The sequence below is a fragment of the Lethenteron reissneri genome, chromosome 69 (genome assembly GCF_015708825.2).
Source record: "Lethenteron reissneri isolate LAM-NWPU_2019-01 chromosome 69, ASM1570882v1, whole genome shotgun sequence".
NCBI lineage: Eukaryota > Metazoa > Chordata > Hyperoartia > Petromyzontiformes > Petromyzontidae > Lethenteron > Lethenteron reissneri.
The window spans coordinates 8,866,512-8,887,260 of record NC_083847.1 but is presented as its reverse complement, the minus strand read 5'-3'; the positions used below and the strand labels follow the sequence as shown (position 1 = coordinate 8,887,260).

General features: G+C 56.6%; 1 protein-coding gene across 1 annotated transcript in view; it reads right to left on the bottom strand.

The window, feature by feature from the left end:
• Nucleotides 1-414: 414 nt before the first annotated feature.
• Nucleotides 415-20,749, bottom strand: part of PILRB (paired immunoglobin like type 2 receptor beta) — a 39,248-nt gene continuing 18,913 nt past the window's right edge. The window contains exons 3-5 of the mRNA XM_061579342.1: nucleotides 19,099-19,299; nucleotides 3,651-3,711; nucleotides 415-1,286 (exon numbers count right to left, since the gene is read on the bottom strand). Coding sequence (XP_061435326.1) covers nucleotides 1,115-1,286; nucleotides 3,651-3,711; nucleotides 19,099-19,299 — 434 coding nt within the window. The 3' untranslated portion in view covers nucleotides 415-1,114. The remainder of the gene's footprint in view (nucleotides 1,287-3,650; nucleotides 3,712-19,098; nucleotides 19,300-20,749) is intronic.

The window sequence follows — 20,749 nt, the reverse complement described above, 5'->3', positions numbered from 1 at the left end:
AAAAACAACTTGATATGTATGCACTGTCCTTGAAGTTGATTGGTCCACACCCGAGACAGATTTCCTTAGAGCCTCGTCTCACATGGTGTTGGACCAGATGCCAAAAGGCACACTCTCTAAATCGCTCGTTTGTAAATGTGGAGGGAAAACCCGTAGGACCCGGAGAAAAATCCTCGTGACCACGGGGAGAACATGAAAACTACAAATATACAGGCGTCAGGGTCGGGATCAAACCCACCACCTGTATATCAGGCGAGGGAGTTAACATTTCGCCACAGTTGGTAAGCGTACAGCTGGAGCCCGTGGATGTACACTTGATGGATGACTGTATGGTGTGAAAGAAGTTCGACATACGTACTTGCATGCGCTCGTGTGTCTGGTTGTAAGCCAAGCCTCATCACAGGACCAATGGAATACATTTTTGCTCTGGGAGCTTTTAATGGGAATCCTGTGTGATAGGGTTGCCAGCTTTTCCACAGACCAAGCCGAGATGCATTCCTCGTGTGTTTCAAGCAAGACGCACGAGTGTCTGTGTTTACAGGGGGCACTGCTTGTGGCACAGAAGCAGATATCTTGGGCAACCTTGGTACAATACGAACAGCGATGCACAGCAATGCAGGTCAACGCAGTTCCAACAGATTCTGGGACAAACAAAACCCTGCCACATGAACACAAGGCAATTCCAGGATGGGTGGAATGGGTTGTCTGTTCATAAGGCATTGGTAGCGGTGCACAGGTACAAACAACACCACAACTTGACACGTTCCGTGTCAATAATGGCACCGTGTGTAACCTAAACGGGAAAGATTATAAGCGGCACCTTTCAGGCAATGATCCTTAATAGCATAAGCATTGTTGATTGAACAATTGCACACCCCGTGTGAGCAATTATAACTAGAGAGGCGGGTGTGTACATCATTCCTACTGAAGACAGTGGTTAGTGGAGGAAGCATTGGTCTCGTGGAGGTTAGTGGAGGAAGTGGTCTTGTGGAGATCAGTGGCGAGAGCGGTGGTCTGCACGTGGAGGTTGGTGGAGGGAGCGGTGGTCTGCACTTGGAGGTCAGTGGAGAGAGCAGTGGTCTACTTGTGGAGGGAGTTGGTCTACTTGTGAAGGTCAGTCGGGTTTGTGCGAGGTCCGCATCTCTCCGCCGCTACACGCGGATGCGTGCATACACCACTGAGCTGTCCTCCACTGCGGGCATTCTTGGCCTGGCTGCTGAAGCTGCTGCCGCTGCCCCAGGTCCTCCGTGCTGCAGCTCGGAGTAGAGAATCTCCCCGGACTGCGCCTGCGTGCACAGAGCCATGGTGAGGACTCCACGGAGAGTGAGAAGGGAGAGCTCTGCTGCTCACCATGGTGAAACCTATGGCCCGCGCTCCGTGCTAGTCCACTTTTATCTCGCCAATGATGACATTGAACACGCTGCAGCAGTTCACACGCTGATGTGTTCTCTTGTCGCACGATTCCCTGGTTTGAACTTTCTAACAGGAATATAAATACAATGTGGCCTGTCGCTTGGTTACATTTTTGGCGTAACTGATCCAAGGCTGTCGGGCGCTCTTAAGCTTCTGCACGCCCCTGGTGGCTCTTGTGACGTGCGCGGGCAACAACACAACTTGATTGTCAGCTTAGGCTTGGGCTAGCTACTCCGGTGCCTGACTCGGCCTAGCGCTGAGCCCACCCATCTGCTGGTTCTAATGCAACTCGCCTTGGGTGGAGTTCACCAGGCCCTGCTTTCACACATCTGTGGACCTGCCCTGGTGTAGACTGGCCATCGTGCATCCAGGGCAGTAGTGCAACGAGCGTCGTGGCAGGGGGTGCCTTGCCCTCTCCTCCCTCTCCCTGGTGACCAAAGCTATGAGTTAATGACCCCCTTGACAACTACCATACGATTTCGGGAGCTGTAGTGGCTACATTTTGCGGCAGATGGGTGAGCCCCTACAGCGTTAAACGTTCGAGACCATGAGCGTAATGACATGTGAGTAGGGCAAGAGGACCCGTGATTAATAATTGCCTCTAGGGTGCGACCATGCAAAGAGACAAAGCAAATGTTGGGCCCCAGCAGACCGATTGATGCTGATGTCACTACGGCCACTCTCCCAGGGCCTTTTACGCGAGAGCTATGCCCTTGTACCATGGGCTTATTCTGTGTGTGCTGTGCCCGGGCAACTAAATTAAAACCTAAACTTTTTATTTTACCAGGTAAGGCCACTAAGCTAGTCCCTCGATTAACGTGGTCAATCCACGAAAACTAGTGTTAACCGATATAACTGTTAATTGAAAAATAAGTACAAATCACTGCGTCTGGAGGTCGATCTATGTTCCCACCCTCACCTGTGGTCATGAGCTTTGGGTAATGACCGAAAGGATGAGATCATGGGTACAAGTGGCTAAAATTAGGTTTCTCCGCAGGGTTGCCGGGTTCACCGTTATTGGGTGAGGAGCTCGGTGATCTGTGAGAGCCTCAGAGTTGAGCCGCTCCTCCAGATCGAAAGCAACTAGTTGAGGTGGTTCGGGCGCCTGGTAAGGATGCTCCCTGGTAGACTGCCCCTGGAATTCTACCGAGCATGTCCCACTGGGGGAAGACCCCCGGGCCGGCCTAGGACACGCTGGCGGGACTATGTCGCTCGGCTGGCCTGGGAATGCCTGGGAATTCCCCAGGAAGAGCTAGAGTCTGTCGCCAAGGAAAGGGAGGTCTGGACCGCCCTAGTTGACACGCTGCCGCCACAACCCTCACCAGGACAAGCGGTTTGAGAAATGAACGAACGGCCTGTTTCCACTGTTAACAAAGCCAGTCGCGATCTTAACCGCTCATAAATCGGCATCGCTGATTGGCTGAGGGCATGGCTCAATCCCACTTGCGAGCGCTCGAATTGGCCGAAATTGACGCCCGCGTGCATTATGTGAACATAGCGTTAGTCGGAATGTTAACGTTAGTCGAAACCATGGGTCCTATGGGAGGCGAAATGTTAACCACAAAAACGGTGAACCGATGTTGCCATTAACCGAAGGGCTACTGTCGCTCCTGGCCACAAATGATGACTCAAGCGCCTTATCATAACGTGTAAATTTATAGCAACCAAATACTCTAAACGCAGGTTTCTAAATGTGGAAGGAAAATAACGGAGGACCCAGAGGAAAATCCACACAGCCACAGGGGAAAACATGCCAACTCCAAATATAGAGGAGCAGGCATCAGGGTCGGGATCGAACCCACGACCTGCATAACCAATCGAGGGAGTTAACACCTAGCCGCCGTGGCACCAAGAGCCAGTCTGGCGCTGGGCTCCTGGGCAATATATGGGTTGACCATACTCAGGTTACCCAAGTTCACATCTGGGCTCGCGTTCACGGCTGCACTCGGCACGAGAAGCGACGACCCTATCGCGTAATGTGACCAATGTGTATACGCGGCAGTGGATCCCGCTGTGTGACCATCTCTCAGCCCCTTCTCCGTGCCTGGGGACCCGTGGCACTGGGGCTGCTCCTGGGCCAGTCCTGGTTACTGGGCCGGTCAAGTACGGCTCACTTTGGCAGTGGAAACGTGGCCCTTGTCAGGACCCGGCTTTAGCACGGCTCCCAGTGGCAGTGGAAACGTGGGCCTCATCAGAACCCGGCTCTCGCTGTGGGAGGAGGGGAATTGCGACTGCACCTGATCCGCGGGGATCTCTCCTGCTCCTCGTTCCTCACCTCCCTGCGTGGCTCGACTGTGCCTGGGGGAACAAATGCAGTGACGAAGGAGATGTGTCACGTGATGTTGCAACGGACGCGGATTGTAAATGTAAGAAGTTTACCGGAGTGAAAATGTTTTCTAAACATTTTATTTTATTTTACAAGGTAATACACACTGAGCTACAGTATGTCGCTCTTTTTCAGAAGAGACCTGGCCACAAATGATAGCTCAACGAAGTGGCTTATCACGTAGAAATGTATTGCGAAATACTCTAAACACACGTTTCAACTTCTATATATACAGCAGGCGGCAGGGTCGGGATGGAACCCAACGAGCTTCTGTATTCCTGGTGAGGTAGTTAACATCTCCTAGCCACTGTGTCGAGATATTTCATGCAAGCACCGAGTGACCGGTGGGCTGAATTTCTGGGCTTATGGACCGAGCGATGTCTGCTATTACCAATTTTTTTAGGCAGCAAATGGTGGCAGGGCTCCCGCACCCCCCCCCCCCCCCCCCGTGTTGTGGCTGAGGCCACGGGAGCCCTGGAATGTGCCGCACTCCACTCCCTCACGTGGGGTCCGCCCAAGGGCGCAGTGACGTCACACGGGCAAGCAGCAGAGCGTGGAAGTTGAAGCATTGGCAGCAAGTTTCTGAAATGCCCCACTCACCTATTCACCCATTCACCTTACACATCCACCGCCTCTTCCCACTCGGCAGTGGTGATAATGGGTCAACTGGCAAGTCACACTACGTGTGGTGGGGTGTAACGTGGGTACATCCACCTGGTCTGTGGAAAAGCGCTTCCTCAGGTGACAATTGAATGGGAAATGGCTATCGCTGCAGAACACGATGTCCATTATTATGGAGACTCGACACGAAGTCGAATACGCCATTTGCCTCCTTCACACATCAGTCCCTCTGCATAAGGGGCCTGTCCATGAACGACGTCACGCGATTTTGGACGATTTTTGACCCCCCCCCCCCCCCTCGTCACACGGCGTCACAAAAAGTCAGACCCCCTCTCAAATATGACGTCACAAAGCTCTGCCCCCCTCCCGCAAAACCATATTTCCATTTTGGAAATAAAACACGCTTCAAATCGCTTTAAACTGTTGTCATTGTAGTGCGTATTTAATGTGGCGCTGCACTCTGATGTTGTAGGAGTGTTGTTATAACAATTAGTGTTGTCACGACGTTTCGGGCGCAACACAAGCACCCGAAACGTCGTGATTTATTTTATATCTGCGTGACATTACCGAAAGAACCAAAGAGTATTGATTCCTGCAGTCACAAAAGCTTCAAATCAAGATTGAATTAGTGTTGTTATAACAATTCTATATTTATTTAAAGTTGCGCATTTTGATGTGATGTCACATTTCTAAACCCCCCCTCCTCCTCGTCACACATCGTCATAAATGTCTGACCCCCCCCCCCCTATAGGTACGTGACGTAATTATGGACGGCCCCTAAAACATAAATATATGTGCTTGTACACATTCCATTAGCCACACGGTCTTCTGAGATTTGACTATTTCAGCAGCATTGGTTCAAGACTCGCAAAACCGTGGACAGGTTTCGACAAACTATTAAAGATCTATATTTTTATTGGACCAGGTAAGGCCCACCGATCTGCTCTAAAGATTCCTTTTTCAGAAGCCACCTGGCCACAAATGATCGCTCAACGAAGTGGACTCATCATGTGGACATTTATAGCAGCCAACTACTTTAAGCCAAATACATCCAGCGTCTCATCAGCAGAGTCAGGGCCCGTTTGAAGCGATGATGTCGAACTTCCAGATGTGTGTAGGCAAGGAAGGACTGGTTTTGACATTCAGTGCGGGATCCATCTCGGTAGCGGTATCTGTCCGTTTAAATGTAGAAGTGCCATAACCTGCCTCGCAGGGAGAAGGCAGTGCAACAAAGTGTTGACTAATCTCCATCTGTTTTCAACTGTATGGGTATAGAGTTTATTCCCACACTGATCATTAATTGGATATTAGGAAGCCACTTTTAAATCATCTACATTGAAAACGAATTTCTTGAAAACTGCTTGTGTTTAGTTTGTTGTCCTTTGCCCGCACCTCCTATTAGCACGGTTTGATATGTATGGTGCGAAATAAGTTCAACATACAAAAACCCAATGTGTGCAGGACCCTCATAAAAATAGTGCGTTTCTCCCCGGGTTTAATAAGCACACAATTCATTATTATTCTTCCTTGTGGCTGCGTGGTTATAAGTTGGTGTCCACTCTGTTCTGAATGGCCACAGTCGCACCACACAGGAGAGGTTTATTTTTCACATTTCCATTTGTGCATCGGCATCTACTGCCAAGGTTTGTAGTGGATGCGGTTTAGAGTGGACCGTGAGCATCTGGCTGTGGCCTGATGATGCTGGTTGTAATTGCCGATTAAACGTCACGGTACTCGATTTGTAAACGTTGAAGTGGGTTTACTCTCCAACACACATCCGGTGAGTGCTGAACTAGTAACTAATGTCCACGCTTTGTTGACGTGACAACCTTACTAATTGGCGGTGTCGAGTGGTGGCGGGTTTAACGATCTAACCTGAAAACAAAAACCTCTAGTATGGATAATATTGATCGCAAAAGCTTCCTACGTGTTAAACCACGAGTTTCGTTGAAGATCAAATCTGGGATCTTCTGGAAGACAAATCTGAAATCTTCTGGAAGACAAATCTGGAATCTTCTGGAAGAACAAATCTGGGATCTTCTGGAAGACAAATCTGGAATCTTCCGGAAGATCAAAGTTGTGTTCTTCTGGAATATCAAACCCGGGAATCTTCTGATTGGACAATCTGTGGCAGGTGCCGAGGGGGGGGGGGGGAGCTCCTGACGCGGCTGGTTCCCGTGGAGTTGCCTCGGACGCCCGCGGCTCACAGGGGCCGTGAGGAATGTAGCCCCCCCTCCACCACCACCCAGCCACCCCCACCACCACCCAGCCACCCCCATGTGGTCGCTCACTCATCCCGGCCTCACGACCCCGCGGCCACCCTCTCCCTCTCAGCATCTCCCTCTCAGTCTCTCTCCCTTTTTTTACGATCAGAGGAAATAAGAAGATGCTCGGTGTAGTCGGCACTTTGCCTCGTTCATCATTTCGTTTTTTTATGCTTTGCTTTATGTAAACCGCCCCCCCCTCTATGCCCCCCTCTCTCTTTACCCCCTCTCGCTCTCTTTTTACGACAAGTGCTGCATCTGCACGCAGTCCTTCTCGCAGTCCAACGGCCTCCGACGGGTAGCTAATATCTGGATGCAGAGCTCTCCGTCTTCTGCCACCGAGCACACGGCCTCCTCTAGTGCCCACTGCTCCTTGAAGGCCGGCACGGCTTGGGTCAGCCGCGCATGGCGGAACTCCAGCCACACCCTGGCTCCGACCAGAGCGTGGAAGATGCGCAGGCTGCTGGCTGGACGTTTCCCCCCCACGGCCACCTTCCTTGCTCTGTATACGGCGAGCTTGGCGTAGCCGACGAGCACGTTGACCAGCCCCTGAAGATGTTGGGATCCATCGCTCTTTGGGTATCCAAAGATGAGGACTGTCGGGGAGAAGTGGAGGCTGACCTTTAGGAGGATGTTTCTCAGGACCTTGAACAGTGAGTCCAGGCTCCTGCACTCCAGGTATTGGTGCGCCACCGTCTCCACTTTACCGCAGAACCGGCACTCCGGGGACGTGTCGGTGAAGCGCGCTAGGAAGGCGTTGGTGGCGACGGTGCCGTGGGCGATGCTCCAGCTGAGGTCGCCGATGCGGTTGTATGTCGGGCTGGAGTAGAGTTGCCTTCAGCGAGGTCTCTCCGGAGAGATGCAGAGCAGGGCTTTCCTCCAGGCATGGTCCTTGTGGCTCCTCAGGGTGTCCTGTTGGTGAAACCGGACCATGTAGGAGTAGAGCATCTTCCAATTTACATTTGCGAAGGCCACCTCCGGTAGGTCTTCCAGCCGGCACAGGTTGTGATCTGCCTTCGTTTGTCGGCATTGGCGATGCAGCGGCACGACGGAGAGCTCCGGTGGAGGGGGTACCGAGATAGGCCTCGTCATCCACAATGCCGATGGGGGGCGTTCTCCCCGCTGCCGCTGAGAAGGCCCCCTTGGCTTCGGCCAGGATCCGGGACAGCTATCCGGAGCGACTGCAGCCCTGTCTTTGCGGCCATATCTACTGGTCCGAGCCACCGGCCCCGTGTTCCAGGCTCCACGAGATCTCCCATCCTGGTGAACCGCGCATTGGCGAGGCGCCTCTCCATGCCGGGGGAGGCGGTGGTGGATGGCAGCTTTGTCTGTGGGTTCCTGAGGATCGGTTCGAAGACCAGATCCTCGACCGATCGCGGCTGGTTCAGCCTCCTGACGGCGAGGGAGCTTCCACGTCTGCAGGACGCTCCTGTAGAAAGGTAGCAGCTGTCTCAGTGGGAGGCCCTGCAGGTCCATGTAGAATAGTTGTTTGGAGCACTGCAGACCCCCCAGCTGTTTCAGGAGGAAGGAGGCCGTGACACTCCAGGCTGGTGCAGGGACAGCGTGCAGGAACTTTTGAGCGGCCTGCAGTCGGAAGGTGGCCAGCTGACTCCGCACGCACACCAGCCCGTGACCGCCCTCGTCCAGTGGCAGGGCCAGGACCCCAGCGGCGACCCGGTGTCCTCCGCCCGACCAGAAGAAGTCGAGGACTCGCTTCTGAAGCGCTTTGACGAGGCTCATGGGGGGTGCAGGGAGAAGAGTCGGTGCCACAGCATCCCTCAGTCTCTCTCCCTCAGCCTCTCTCCCTCAGCCTCTCCCCCTCAGCCTCTCCCCCTCAGCCTCTCCCCCTCACCTCTCCCTCTCAGTCTCTCCCCCTCAGTCTCTCCCCCTCAGCCTCTCCCCCTCAGCCCCTCCCCCTCAGCCCCTCCCCCTCACCTCTCCCCCTCAGCCTCTCCCCCTCACCTCTCCCCCTCACCTCTCCCCCTCAGCCTCTCCCCCTCGGCCTCTCCCCCTCGGCCTCTCTCCCTCAGCCTCTCCCCCTCAGCATCTCCCCCTCAGCCTCTCCCCCTCACCTCTCCCCCTCACCTCTCAGCCTCTCCCCCTCACCTTCAGCCTCTCCCCCTCACCTCTCCCCCTCAGCCTCTCCCCCTCACCTCTCCCCCTCACCTCTCCCCCTCACCTCTCACCTCTCCCTCCTCTCCCTCAGCCTCTCCCCCTCAGCCTCTCCCCCTCACCTCTCCCCCTCACCTCTCACCTCTCCCCCTCAGCCTCTCCCCCTCACCTCTCCCCCTCACCTCTCCCCCTCACCTCTCACCTCTCTCCCTCAGCCTCTCCCCCTCAGCCTCTCCCCCTCACCTCTCCCCCTCAGCCTCTCCCCCTCACCTCTCCCCGTCACCTCTCTCCCTCAGCCTCTCCCCATCAGCCTCTCCCCCTCAGCCTCTCCGCCTCAGCCTCTCTCCCTCAGTCTTTCTCTTTTTTTGGTCACGAGACATTTTATTTCCAATGACAAAGTGACATCATATTTCATGTAAAAGTATGCATTCATTACCAAGCCATATGAATATAAAATTGTAACTTTCATTTTAGACTCAACTACCTTGCGCGCACATACATTTAAACCACAATTTATGCAAATTATATTTCTAAGCTCCATTTAAACCACGCAAAGTCAATAATGCTGATTAAATTACGGCTATCATCCCAACTCTCTCTGTTTTTTTTCAGTCTCTCTCCCTCTGTCACTCTCTCTCTCAGTCTCCCCCCCCCCCACTGCCTCCTCTTTGCCCATCGCCATCTCGCGCTCCACTGCGTGAAATTCCACATTCCCATGCCGAGGGGCGGGGTTCGGGGGCCTGCGTGGGGGGATGGGGAAGGGCCGCGAGTCTCGTTTGGAGAGCGGTGGCGCAGCGGTTAGCGAATTACGCTCCGAGTTCCATTCCCGCTCACGGCTACCATCTGTAGCGAATATCTGAACTGGTTTTGAGCTTTCCCTTCAGTCGACTCCGCCTCAAATGAGTACTTGATGTAGAGTGTAAACATCAGCACTGTGGAGACAGCGGTGCTGACCACCCACCCACCCACCCCCTCGTGTGACACAATGCCGCCCTTCATAGCTGCTACTCACTCTGAGCACTTGGGGGGGGGGGGGGGATGTCAGTCCATGTAGAGCTGTGTGTGTGTGTGGGGATGTGTGCGTCTTTGTTGTGTGTGTGCGTGTGGGGAACGGTAGTGTAGAGGTTAGCGCGCTGCGCTACGAACCTGGCGACCCGGGTTTGATTCCCGTTCACGGCCAACGCCCAGTGGACAATCATCTGAATCGATCCTGGGCCTCCTCCCCTAGATCGACTCAGCCTAAAATTAACTACATCGCGTGGTGTGTAGACATCGCCACTGGGGAGACAAAGGCGGCGGGGTGCTGGTCACCCACCCCTTCATGTGCTGGCCTTCAGAGGTGCTCGCTGACGGCACTTGCCCCCACAGTCTGTGAAGGCTATAAGGGGATCTTTGCCTTGTTTTGTATGGATGTGTGTGGGTCCGTGTGTGAATCCGTGTGGGTTCGTGTGTGTGTGTGAATATCCGTGTGTGTGTGAATATCCGTGTGTGTGAGTGAATATCCGTCTGTGTGTGAATATCCGTGTGTGTGAGTGAATATCCGTGTGTGTGTGAATCTGTGTGGGTCCGTGTGTGTGTGTGAATATCCCTGTGTGTGTGAATCTGTGCTGGTCCGTGTGTGTGAATATCCGTGTGTGTGTGAATCTGTGTTAGTCCGTGTGTGTGTGACTATCCGTGTGTGTGTGTAAATATCCGTGTGTGTGTGAATATCCGTGTGTGTGTGAATGTGTTTATAAAACGGAGCATCACAATTGTGGTGCCACAGCGACGGGGCCGCTCTGCCGAGCCAGGGAGCCGCCCGGCTTCCCCCACCGCACTGCCCCCAATCACCCGCCCCACATAAGCACACACCTGCACGCACCCCCCCCCCCCCCCCCCCCCATAGAGCTGGAAGGGAAGGTTACCTGATCGACCGGTTTTTATCCGAGAGACCCTTATCGGGATTAATTCTCACGGTTTCCGGCGATCAGGGAATTGGATGACCTCCCCCGTGCTACGTGGTACCGCGGCGCTGCTGCCGGCCTTAATATGGTGTGGTCGCGGCGTGGGGCATTCGGCCACCGCGGTTGAGGCGCATTTCCCCCCACACACACCCCCACGAGTCGACGGGGCAAGCAGGGGAGGCACGGGACAGCATGAATAGCGGGGTCACAGGGGCTGTTGCGCATAGTCATGGAGGGTTGGGATAATTGCGCTTGAGCGCGCAAGCCCCATTGTTAGGAAGGGTAAGGGAGTAATTAGGATTTACGCCTTGCACGCAGCACACTGATTAGCATATCAACAGCGCCTGGGGACTGCCGTGCGCGGGCTTGGGGTGCACGAGCCCATTGTTCAGCGCAACATCCCCTTTGGAGGTAGGGAGGATAAATAGAGGAGCGCAGAGGGGAAATCGCTCTCTTACTCCAGCGCCAGGCGACCAGACGCAGCTCGAGCCAGCGACCCGGACGTCCGTGCGACGCACCGAGGCACGCGGTTAACACAAGGATCAGCGGACCGCCGTGGACACTTAACAGTGAGTAAGAAGGTGAATTAGAATCATAGCCGATAAATAGGGAATAGGTGCCGGTTTAGTGGAATAGGCCAGCCTCGTCGACTCACTAATTCAACATTAGTTATCAGGTAATAAATCATTAATAGCGAAGCGTGGTCTCGCGTGATCTTGTCGTGCAGTGTGAGCGTGTGGGTGCGCTGTGTGCACAGTGGTTCGCCACGTGAGTGAGCGCTGCGCGGAGCTGAGCGCGCGGGTTGCGCGTGGATACGCAGTGATTCTGTGGTGCTGCGGCTCGCCTCGGGGGAGCGCTGCGCAGAGCGGTGCGAGAGTGGGTGTCGCGTGTGTTCACTCCGTGTGTGATACAGGTGCGCGAGTATAACGTGAGTTGAGTTGGAGTGCGCGGAGCGGCGTGTGTGTGGGCGTGCGTGCGTAATCGGCGTCCCCCAGGTGCGCGCTCATAGCGTAATCGGCTGCGCATTGTTGTACGGTTTATCTCGCGCGCACGGCGGCGGCGACTTTAGTCGTTGTGTCGGCGTGTGCCCCGCTTGCGTGTGCTCGTTACGTGTTATAAGTGTGAACGCGTGTGGTACGGTGTATGCGTAAGCTCTCGTCGTGCGAAATCGGCGTACCCCAGGTGCGCGATTGTAACGTGAGCGGCCAGCGCGGCGCAGAGAAGCGCAAGAGTGAGTGCCGTACGGAGCTGTGTGTGTGGGTGTGCGCGTACGTAATTAACCATGCCGGCTACGCGGACCCGCGGTGGGGTGGAACCCTCGGGCGACGGCTCCCACACCATGGGTGAGGAACTTAGCAGCGGTTCGCTTAGCAGCGGGGGGGCGATTGATGATGCTAGCCCGGCCGTTAGCATTATCGAGGGAGGGATCTCGGGGGCTAGCGACCCTCACAAATTGGTGTCGGAAGCGGTACGGACCCCCGCGTTACCTCACGCTAAAATAAGACTAATATTTACCGGCCGGGGGGCCCCTTCGTGGAAGGCATTCGCCCGCAATCTCTTAGGGGCCAAGGAAATTAATGGATGGACGGACGCGCAGGCAGTACGTCAACTTAATATGAATCTTGATGGGCGGGCAGCCGATTTTGTAGAAGCGTTACCCGCGAGCGCACAGACACAGCTAGAGGAGCTGATGCGCCGACTCGATCAGCGTTTTGGCACGCGTGACGAGGAGGAAGCAAAATCGGCCTTAGAGGCGCGCCGGCGCCAACCTGGCGAAGATCTACGTGATTACGCCGAGGATGTGCGTGAGTTAACAAAGATCGCACGCCCGGGGTACGCAACTGATGTTATTGAGGAACTGGCCGCCGAGAAAATCCAGCGGTACCTGTCTCGCACGGCGTGGTGGCAGCCAGACATGAGCTGCCCACGTCTTCCCTTTAACGCCCTTGTCGAGCGCGCACGTAAGTGTGAAAGAATTCACAGCGAACGCGCGCAGCTCCGGGGGCTGGGACGAGAGCGCGCCATTGCGAGCCTGCTCTCGGAAGACGAGGAGGAGGAACAGGAGCTCGCGAGGACGGTAAGGGGCCGGGAAAGAGAGCCTCCAGTGTCCCGCGAGACAACCCCGGGATGGGTTGCCGGTATACAAACGGGTATAAAGGATGTCTCCGGCCAGGTAACCCAGATAGACAACAAGGTAAACCAAGTAGGTGAGAGGGTAACCCAGGTACGCGAGGACGCAAATAAAAATATGAAGACCCTCCAGTCTGAGATGGGTGAACTACGCTCGACAGTAGGGGGACTAGCCGGGAGGGTGTCCCAATTAGAGTCCGATGTGGGACAACTGCGTACTGGGAGAGGGAGCGGACAGGGGACCCGCTACGGAGCCGCCCCCCCTCCCCGGGCATGTTATATGTGCGATCGCCGAGGGCATCTAGTGAGGGACTGTCCTGAAATCACCCGAGCTAGGCAGACGCGGGGGTTAAACTCCAACGCCCCCTAGAGAGCGGACCAACTAGGGGTGCAATCGACGCGGTCCCGATACAAATAGACGATAATGAGAATAATGGCGAGCGAGTGATCTCCACACAGGTTCCAGCAACAACGCCCACGGAAACGGTGACTCCTGGCGACTGGCTGCGGGAGCTGGTGGCGGGGATCACGGGGGCCACGTCGCTGGTGGAAGGGGAGGTAAACGGAGTGCGTACCCGCATCCTACTGGACACGGGGGCGGTGGCCTCGCTCGTGAGCGCAGCGCACTGCAGCGCGATCGGGGTCGACGTGCGGCACCTGCAGGCACCGGACCGCGCGCTGCACACGGCGAGCGGAGCCGGAATGGGGCTGCTGGGGAGAGCCACCCTAGAGGTCCGCATAGGCAGCCAGGTGTGCACGCAGGAGTTCTACGTGTCGAGTGCGTTGTGTCACGAGTGTATCGCAGGCACCGACCTCCTAGAACGGTTGGGACTCAACGTGCAACCCCGCCAGCGATGCGCCACCATGGAGAGCAACGGCGAGCGGATACCGTTCCTGGGACGAGAACCAACGCGCCGCCGCTTTGCACCTGTGGTCGCTATCCTGGCGAAGGCAGTCACCATCGGCCCGCTCACCGAGATGCTGGTGCCGGTGGCAACATCCCCCACCGACCCCGCGCTCCGACCATCAGGGGAGGTAATGCTAACTCCTCACCCGGAGTTGGCAAAACGGTATGGGGTTGTGGGATCCGCCACGTTGGTAAACGCAGATGGGGACCGATTGTTTATGCGGATGTTTAACCCCCACAATTCCCCAGCGATACTGCGACGGCGCACCCCGATAGCCACAGTACACCCCCTGCACGCACGCCACTCTAACGACTCGGTGTTCGCACTCTGGGCTGAGGACCCCGGTCGTCCTGAGGGTGAGCAGGACCTGGCCTGGCGAGTCGGCCCGACTCCCCGAGCCGAGGTCGTTCCCCTGCTCGACGCGTTACATGTACCATGGGCGGATTTACCTAAGGGAGAGGGCGATCGGTTGCGCGAGTTACTGCGGGAGTATGCCGACGTATTCAGTGAACACGACTCGGACGTGGGTCGGACCGATCTTGTTAAGCACCAAATTGACACCGGTGCAGCCCGACCCATCAAGCTCCCTGCGTACCGAGTGGGCGCACCCGAACGCGCCCAAATCAAAGAGGCAGTTGGGGACATGCTTCGCGATAACATAATTCAGCCCTCGGCGAGCCCCTGGTCAGCCCCAGTGGTACTAGTAACGAAAAAGGATGGGTCAACCCGGTTCTGCGTCGATTACCGTAAACTAAATGCAGTCACGCTCGGCGATGCCTTCCCCATACCCCGCATCGACGACACCTTCGACAGTCTCGCAGGAGCGCGGTATTTTTCCACCCTCGATCTCGCGTCCGGGTACTGGCAGGTGGAGATGGCGGAGGAGGATCGGCCGAAAACCGCATTCACCACCCCGATGGGCCTGTTTGAGTTTCGAGTGTTGCCGTTCGGACTCACTAACGCGCCCGCGACGTTCCAGCGGTTGATGGAGTTGGTGATGCGGGGCTTGCAGTGGGAACAGTGCCTGATTTACTTGGACGATGTGATAGTGTTCAGTAGATCTTTGTCTGAGCATTGGTCCAGGCTTCGCGAGGTGTTCCAGCGACTGCGAGCGGCTCATCTCAAGCTCAAGCCACGTAAGTGTTACATCGCACAACGCGAGGTGGGGTACCTCGGGCATCGCGTCAGCGAGGCAGGCGTGCGCACCGATCCGGAGAAGGTACGCGCCGTAGTGGAGTGGCCACGGCCAAGGAATCTGACGGAGATCAGATCATTTTTGGGGCTCGCCACCTATTATCGTCGATTTGTAAAGGGATTCAGCGAGATTGCACGCCCTCTCACCCAACTCACCTCCCCTAAGCACCCCTACCAGTGGACGGGGGCCTGCCAGACGGCCTTCACCACTCTCAAAGATCACCTCACCCACGCCCCCACCCTCGCTTTCCCCGATTTTACCACCGATTTTATTTTGGACACCGACGCCTGCAGCAGCGGGCTGGGCGCGGTGTTGTCACAGGTACAGGATGGAACGGAACGAGTCATCGCGTACGCCAGCCGGACCTTGAGTGGGGCCGAGCTGAACTATTGCGTGACCCGCCAAGAGTTGTACGCCGTGATTTTCGCATGCAAACAGTTCCGGCCGTATTTGTACGGCAGGAGATGTCACGTCCGCACTGACCATTATGCTCTGCAGTTTCTTCTTACATTCAAGGAGCCGCGGGGGCAGATGGCCCGGTGGTTGGCGCAGTTGCAGGAGTACAACCTGCAAATCGAGTATCGGGCTGGCCGGACGCATGCAAACGCGGACGCCTTGTCGAGGCGACCCACGGTGTACGCCGAGACGAGGGCGGAGGAGGCCTGCCCGTGTTTCACGGGGGGACGCTGCCGGCAGGCAACGGACCCCCGAGAGGCCGCGGCCACTGACCCCCCCCCAGCGAGAGAGAGTGCAGTGTGCGCCACGGAAACCCTCACAGGTGGCACTGAGGATCCCGTCGACCGCCCGGCAAGCGCGGGACCCGCGGCTCGGGACCCGATTGGACGGATCCAGGAGGACGTCGGCTGCGCCTTCCCGGGCCTAAACGACGAGCAGCTGAGACAGACCCAGCAGCGAGATCCGGATCTGGCGGCAGTGGAGGCGGCACTGCGGGAGGAAAAGAGCGCCCTACCAGGACCCTGGAGCGGTTTGTATGGCCGGTTGTGTGTGCAGAACGGAGTGGTACGGGAGTTAACCGAGGCCGGCCAGCCGGGGTGCATCTGTGTTCCTGCCCAGGTGCGACCCCAGCTGCTACGGCTGGTGCATGACCACCCACTCGGGGGCCACGATGGGGAACGACGCACTCGAGAGACCCTGCGTCGCCAGTATCTCCGGCCCAAATTGGCACAAGATGTGGCCGCCTGGGTGCAGGGCTGCCGGGCCTGTCAGCAGTGTGGGCAAAAGCCGGCGAGGTACCAGGTACCCCTGAGGCCGTTCCGAGTCAGTCGGACGAATCAGTTGGTCGGAATCGACCTGCAGGGGCCCTTTCCACGATCCCACCGGGGCAACCGGTATATTCTCGTAGCGGTGGAATACTTCACCCGCTACCCCGTGGCGGTGGCTATCCCGGATAAAACAGCCCTTGTAGTGGCCCGGGCCTTCGTGGAAAACTACGTACTTAAGTGCGGGATCCCCGAACGAGTCATTACCGACCAGGGTAGTGAATTCGAGGCCGAACTATTTCAGGCGCTGTGCCGAGAGTTCGGGATCCAGAAGGACCGAACCACGGCGTATCACCCCCAGGCGAACGGGATGGTAGAGAGGATGAACCAGACTCTGGCCGGGAAGCTTAAACGCATGGCGGCCGCGAATCAACAGGACTGGGACGAACACCTTCCCTATGCCCTGTTCGCCTACACCACCGCCGTTCACACCTCTACAGGACAGACCCCGTTCCTAATGATGTTTGGTCGCGAGTCTCGCCTGCCCGCAGATCTGCTGTTCGGTGTTCCTCCGCCGCAACGGGAGGAAGGGAGCCACCCCGTGGAGTACTTGCTGGAGACCCTGCGAGGGGCCAGGGGCCGAGCCTGCCCGCACGGAGAGGCCGCGCACCAGCGGCAAGAGCAGGGCGCCCGACCCCGTATGGAGCCCCCCTTCTACACTGCGGGCTCCGAGGTGTGGCTGTACACTCCCCGCGTCGGTGCTGGACAGGTGGGGAAGCTGACCACCTACTGGCGAGGACCCTGGATTGTGAGACGGCAGATCTCACCATGGACGGTGCTGATTCAGGGAGGAGAGAGGGGCCGGGAGATGGTGGTCAACATCCGCCGACTGAAGCCGTGGCGAGCAGCCCCCGAGGGGGGGAGCCCCGCCGTCCAAGTACCCCGAAACCCCGGGGTCCCCCCACCCCCCGTGCCCGGGGGCCTCGCGCAGTACATGGGCCCCACGGAGCCCCGGGCTCCGAGGGGCCCCGGGCGGGGCCGGGGGCGACGAGGACGGCGACCCTTAAACCCCACCGCCTCTGAGTTTGTTCCCCAGCCCGCAGGTGCCAGGGGCCGAGGGGAGCCGTTGGAATGGAGGAGGAGACCACCGCCGGAGCCCCAGGAGACGGAGCCGCCACCCCCGAGGCCAACCACAAGGGCCGGGCGAATCCCGCGGACCCCGCGGCGATACCTCGTGGGGGCAACCCAGGCGAGGTGCTCAAGTCAACCCGGGACGGGGACTGGCACCCCGGGGGGCTATGTGGTGCCACAGCGACGGGGCCGCTCTGCCGAGCCAGGGAGCCGCCCGGCTTCCCCCACCGCACTGCCCCCAATCACCCGCCCCACATAAGCACACACCCGCACGCACCCCCCCCCCCCCCCCCCCCCCCCCATAGAGCTGGAAGGGAAGGTTACCTGATCGACCGGTTTTTATCCGAGAGACCCTTATCGGGATTAATTCTCACGGTTTCCGGCGATCAGGGAATTGGATGACCTCCCCCGTGCTACGTGGTACCGCGGCGCTGCTGCCGGCCTTAATATGGTGTGGTCGCGGCGTGGGGCATTCGGCCACCGCGGTTGAGGCGCATTTCCCCCCACACACACCCCCACGAGTCGACGGGGCAAGCAGGGGAGGCACGGGACAGCATGAATAGCGGGGTCACAGGGGCTGTTGCGCATAGTCATGGAGGGTTGGGATAATTGCGCTTGAGCGCGCAAGCCCCATTGTTAGGAAGGGTAAGGGAGTAATTAGGATTTACGCCTTGCACGCAGCACACTGATTAGCATATCAACAGCGCCTGGGGACTGCCGTGCGCGGGCTTGGGGTGCACGAGCCCATTGTTCAGTGCAACATCCCCTTTGGAGGTAGGGAGGATAAATAGAGGAGCGCAGAGGGGAAATCGCTCTCTTACTCCAGCGCCAGGCGACCAGACGCAGCTCGAGCCAGCGACCCGGACGTCCGTGCGACGCACCGAGGCACGCGGTTAACACAAGGATCAGCGGACCGCCGTGGACACTTAACAGTGAGTAAGAAGGTGAATTAGAATCATAGCCGATAAATAGGGAATAGGTGCCGGTTTAGTGGAATAGGCCAGCCTCGTCGACTCACTAATTCAACATTAGTTATCAGGTAATAAATCATTAATAGCGAAGCGTGGTCTCGCGTGATCTTGTCGTGCAGTGTGAGCGTGTGGGTGCGCTGTGTGCACAGTGGTTCGCCACGTGAGTGAGCGCTGCGCGGAGCTGAGCGCGCGGGTTGCGCGTGGATACGCAGTGATTCTGTGGTGCTGCGGCTCGCCTCGGGGGAGCGCTGCGCAGAGCGGTGCGAGAGTGGGTGTCGCGTGTGTTCACTCCGTGTGTGATACAGGTGCGCGAGTATAACGTGAGTTGAGTTGGAGTGCGCGGAGCGGCGTGTGTGTGGGCGTGCGTGCGTAATCGGCGTCCCCCAGGTGCGCGCTCATAGCGTAATCGGCTGCGCATTGTTGTACGGTTTATCTCGCGCGCACGGCGGCGGCGACTTTAGTCGTTGTGTCGGCGTGTGCCCCGCTTGCGTGTGCTCGTTACGTGTTATAAGTGTGAACGCGTGTGGTACGGTGTATGCGTAAGCTCTCGTCGTGCGAAATCGGCGTACCCCAGGTGCGCGATTGTAACGTGAGCGGCCAGCGCGGCGCAGAGAAGCGCAAGAGTGAGTGCCGTACGGAGCTGTGTGTGTGGGTGTGCGCGTACGTAATTAACCATGCCGGCTACGCGGACCCGCGGTGGGGTGGAACCCTCGGGCGACGGCTCCCACACCATGGGTGAGGAACTTAGCAGCGGTTCGCTTAGCAGCGGGGGGGCGATTGATGATGCTAGCCCGGCCGTTAGCATTATCGAGGGAGGGATATCGGGGGCTAGCGACCCTCACACAATCCGTGCAATGAACTCACAGGGAGCTGATTGGACACCTCGGGCCCGCCGTCTCCACAGGAACACGAGGGCAGCCGCGCAGGCAGCGACCAGCAGGAGGCCACCGAGGGCCGAGATGGCAGCGACCGTGGCCGTGGGGAACGCGGCCGCGGCGGTCTCTGGGACTAGGGGACTCTGCGTGGTGCCAGCAGTGGCAATGCTGCCAGGACTGGCAGTGGTGCCTATGAGAGTCACAGCACAGAGACAACGAAGCCCTCCACTCACCACGGGGTGACCCCCTCCACTCACCACAGTGAACCCCTCGACTCACCACAGAGTGACCCGCTCCACTCACCACAGAGTGAACCCCTCCACTCACCACAGAGTGAGCCGCTACACTCACCACAGAGTGAACCCCTCCACTCACCACAGAGTGAGCCGCTCCACTCACCACAGAACGAACCCCTCCACTCACTCTCTCTCACTCCCATCCACACACACTCACTCAGGCTCATACTCTCATACACTCACTCTCATCTACTCACTCTCATCCATTTACACTCACTCACACTCACTCTAATCCACTCACTCTCATCTATACACACTCACAATAATACACTCATTCACTTACTTACTGTCATCCACTCACTCTCACGCTCATACTCATACACTCACTCACTTTCATCCACTCATACGTTCATATACTCACTCTCATCCACTCACTCACTCATCCACTCAATAACTCTCAGCCACTCACATCTACTCATACTCATTCATTCTCATCCACTTACAGTCACTCTCATCCACTCTCACTCTCATACACTCACTCATACACTCACATCTACACATACTCACTCTCATACACTCACACTCACTCTTATCCACTGAATCACTATCATCCACTCACACTCACTCACTCTCATACACTCACTCATCCACTCACTCTCATTCACTCATACTCTCATCCACGCACAGTCACTCACACTCACTCATTCTCATACACTCACTCTCATACAATCACATTCACTCACTCAAACTCATCTTTATACATTCACTCTCATCCACACACACTCACTCACGCTCATTCACTCACTCACTCACCTATCCACTAACACTCATACACTAACTCACACTCACACACTGCCACTCACACTCACTCAATCTCGTTCACTTATACACTCACTCCAATCCACTTACATTCATTCACTCTAATCCACTCACACTCGCTCACTATCATACACTCAAACTCAATTTCATCGATTCACTCTCATACACACTCACTCTCATCCACTCACACTCACTAACTTTCATCCACACACACTCACTCTCACCCAATCACACTCACTCACTGTCATACACTCATATGCTCACTCTCATCCACTCACTCATCCAATCACACTCACTCACGAGCATACAGTTATGCACTCACTCACTCCTATCCACTCACTCTCATCCACTCAGTCACACACTTTCAACCACTCACTCACTCTCATACAGTTATATACTCTCTCTCATCCATTTACACTCACTCACTCTTATCCACTCACTCACTCTGATCCACTCACACTCACTTTCATCCACTCATACGTTCATATACTCATTCTCATCCACTCACTCTCATCCAATCACACTCACTCTCATCCACTGACATTCACTCACGCTCATACACGCATACATTCACTCACACACTCT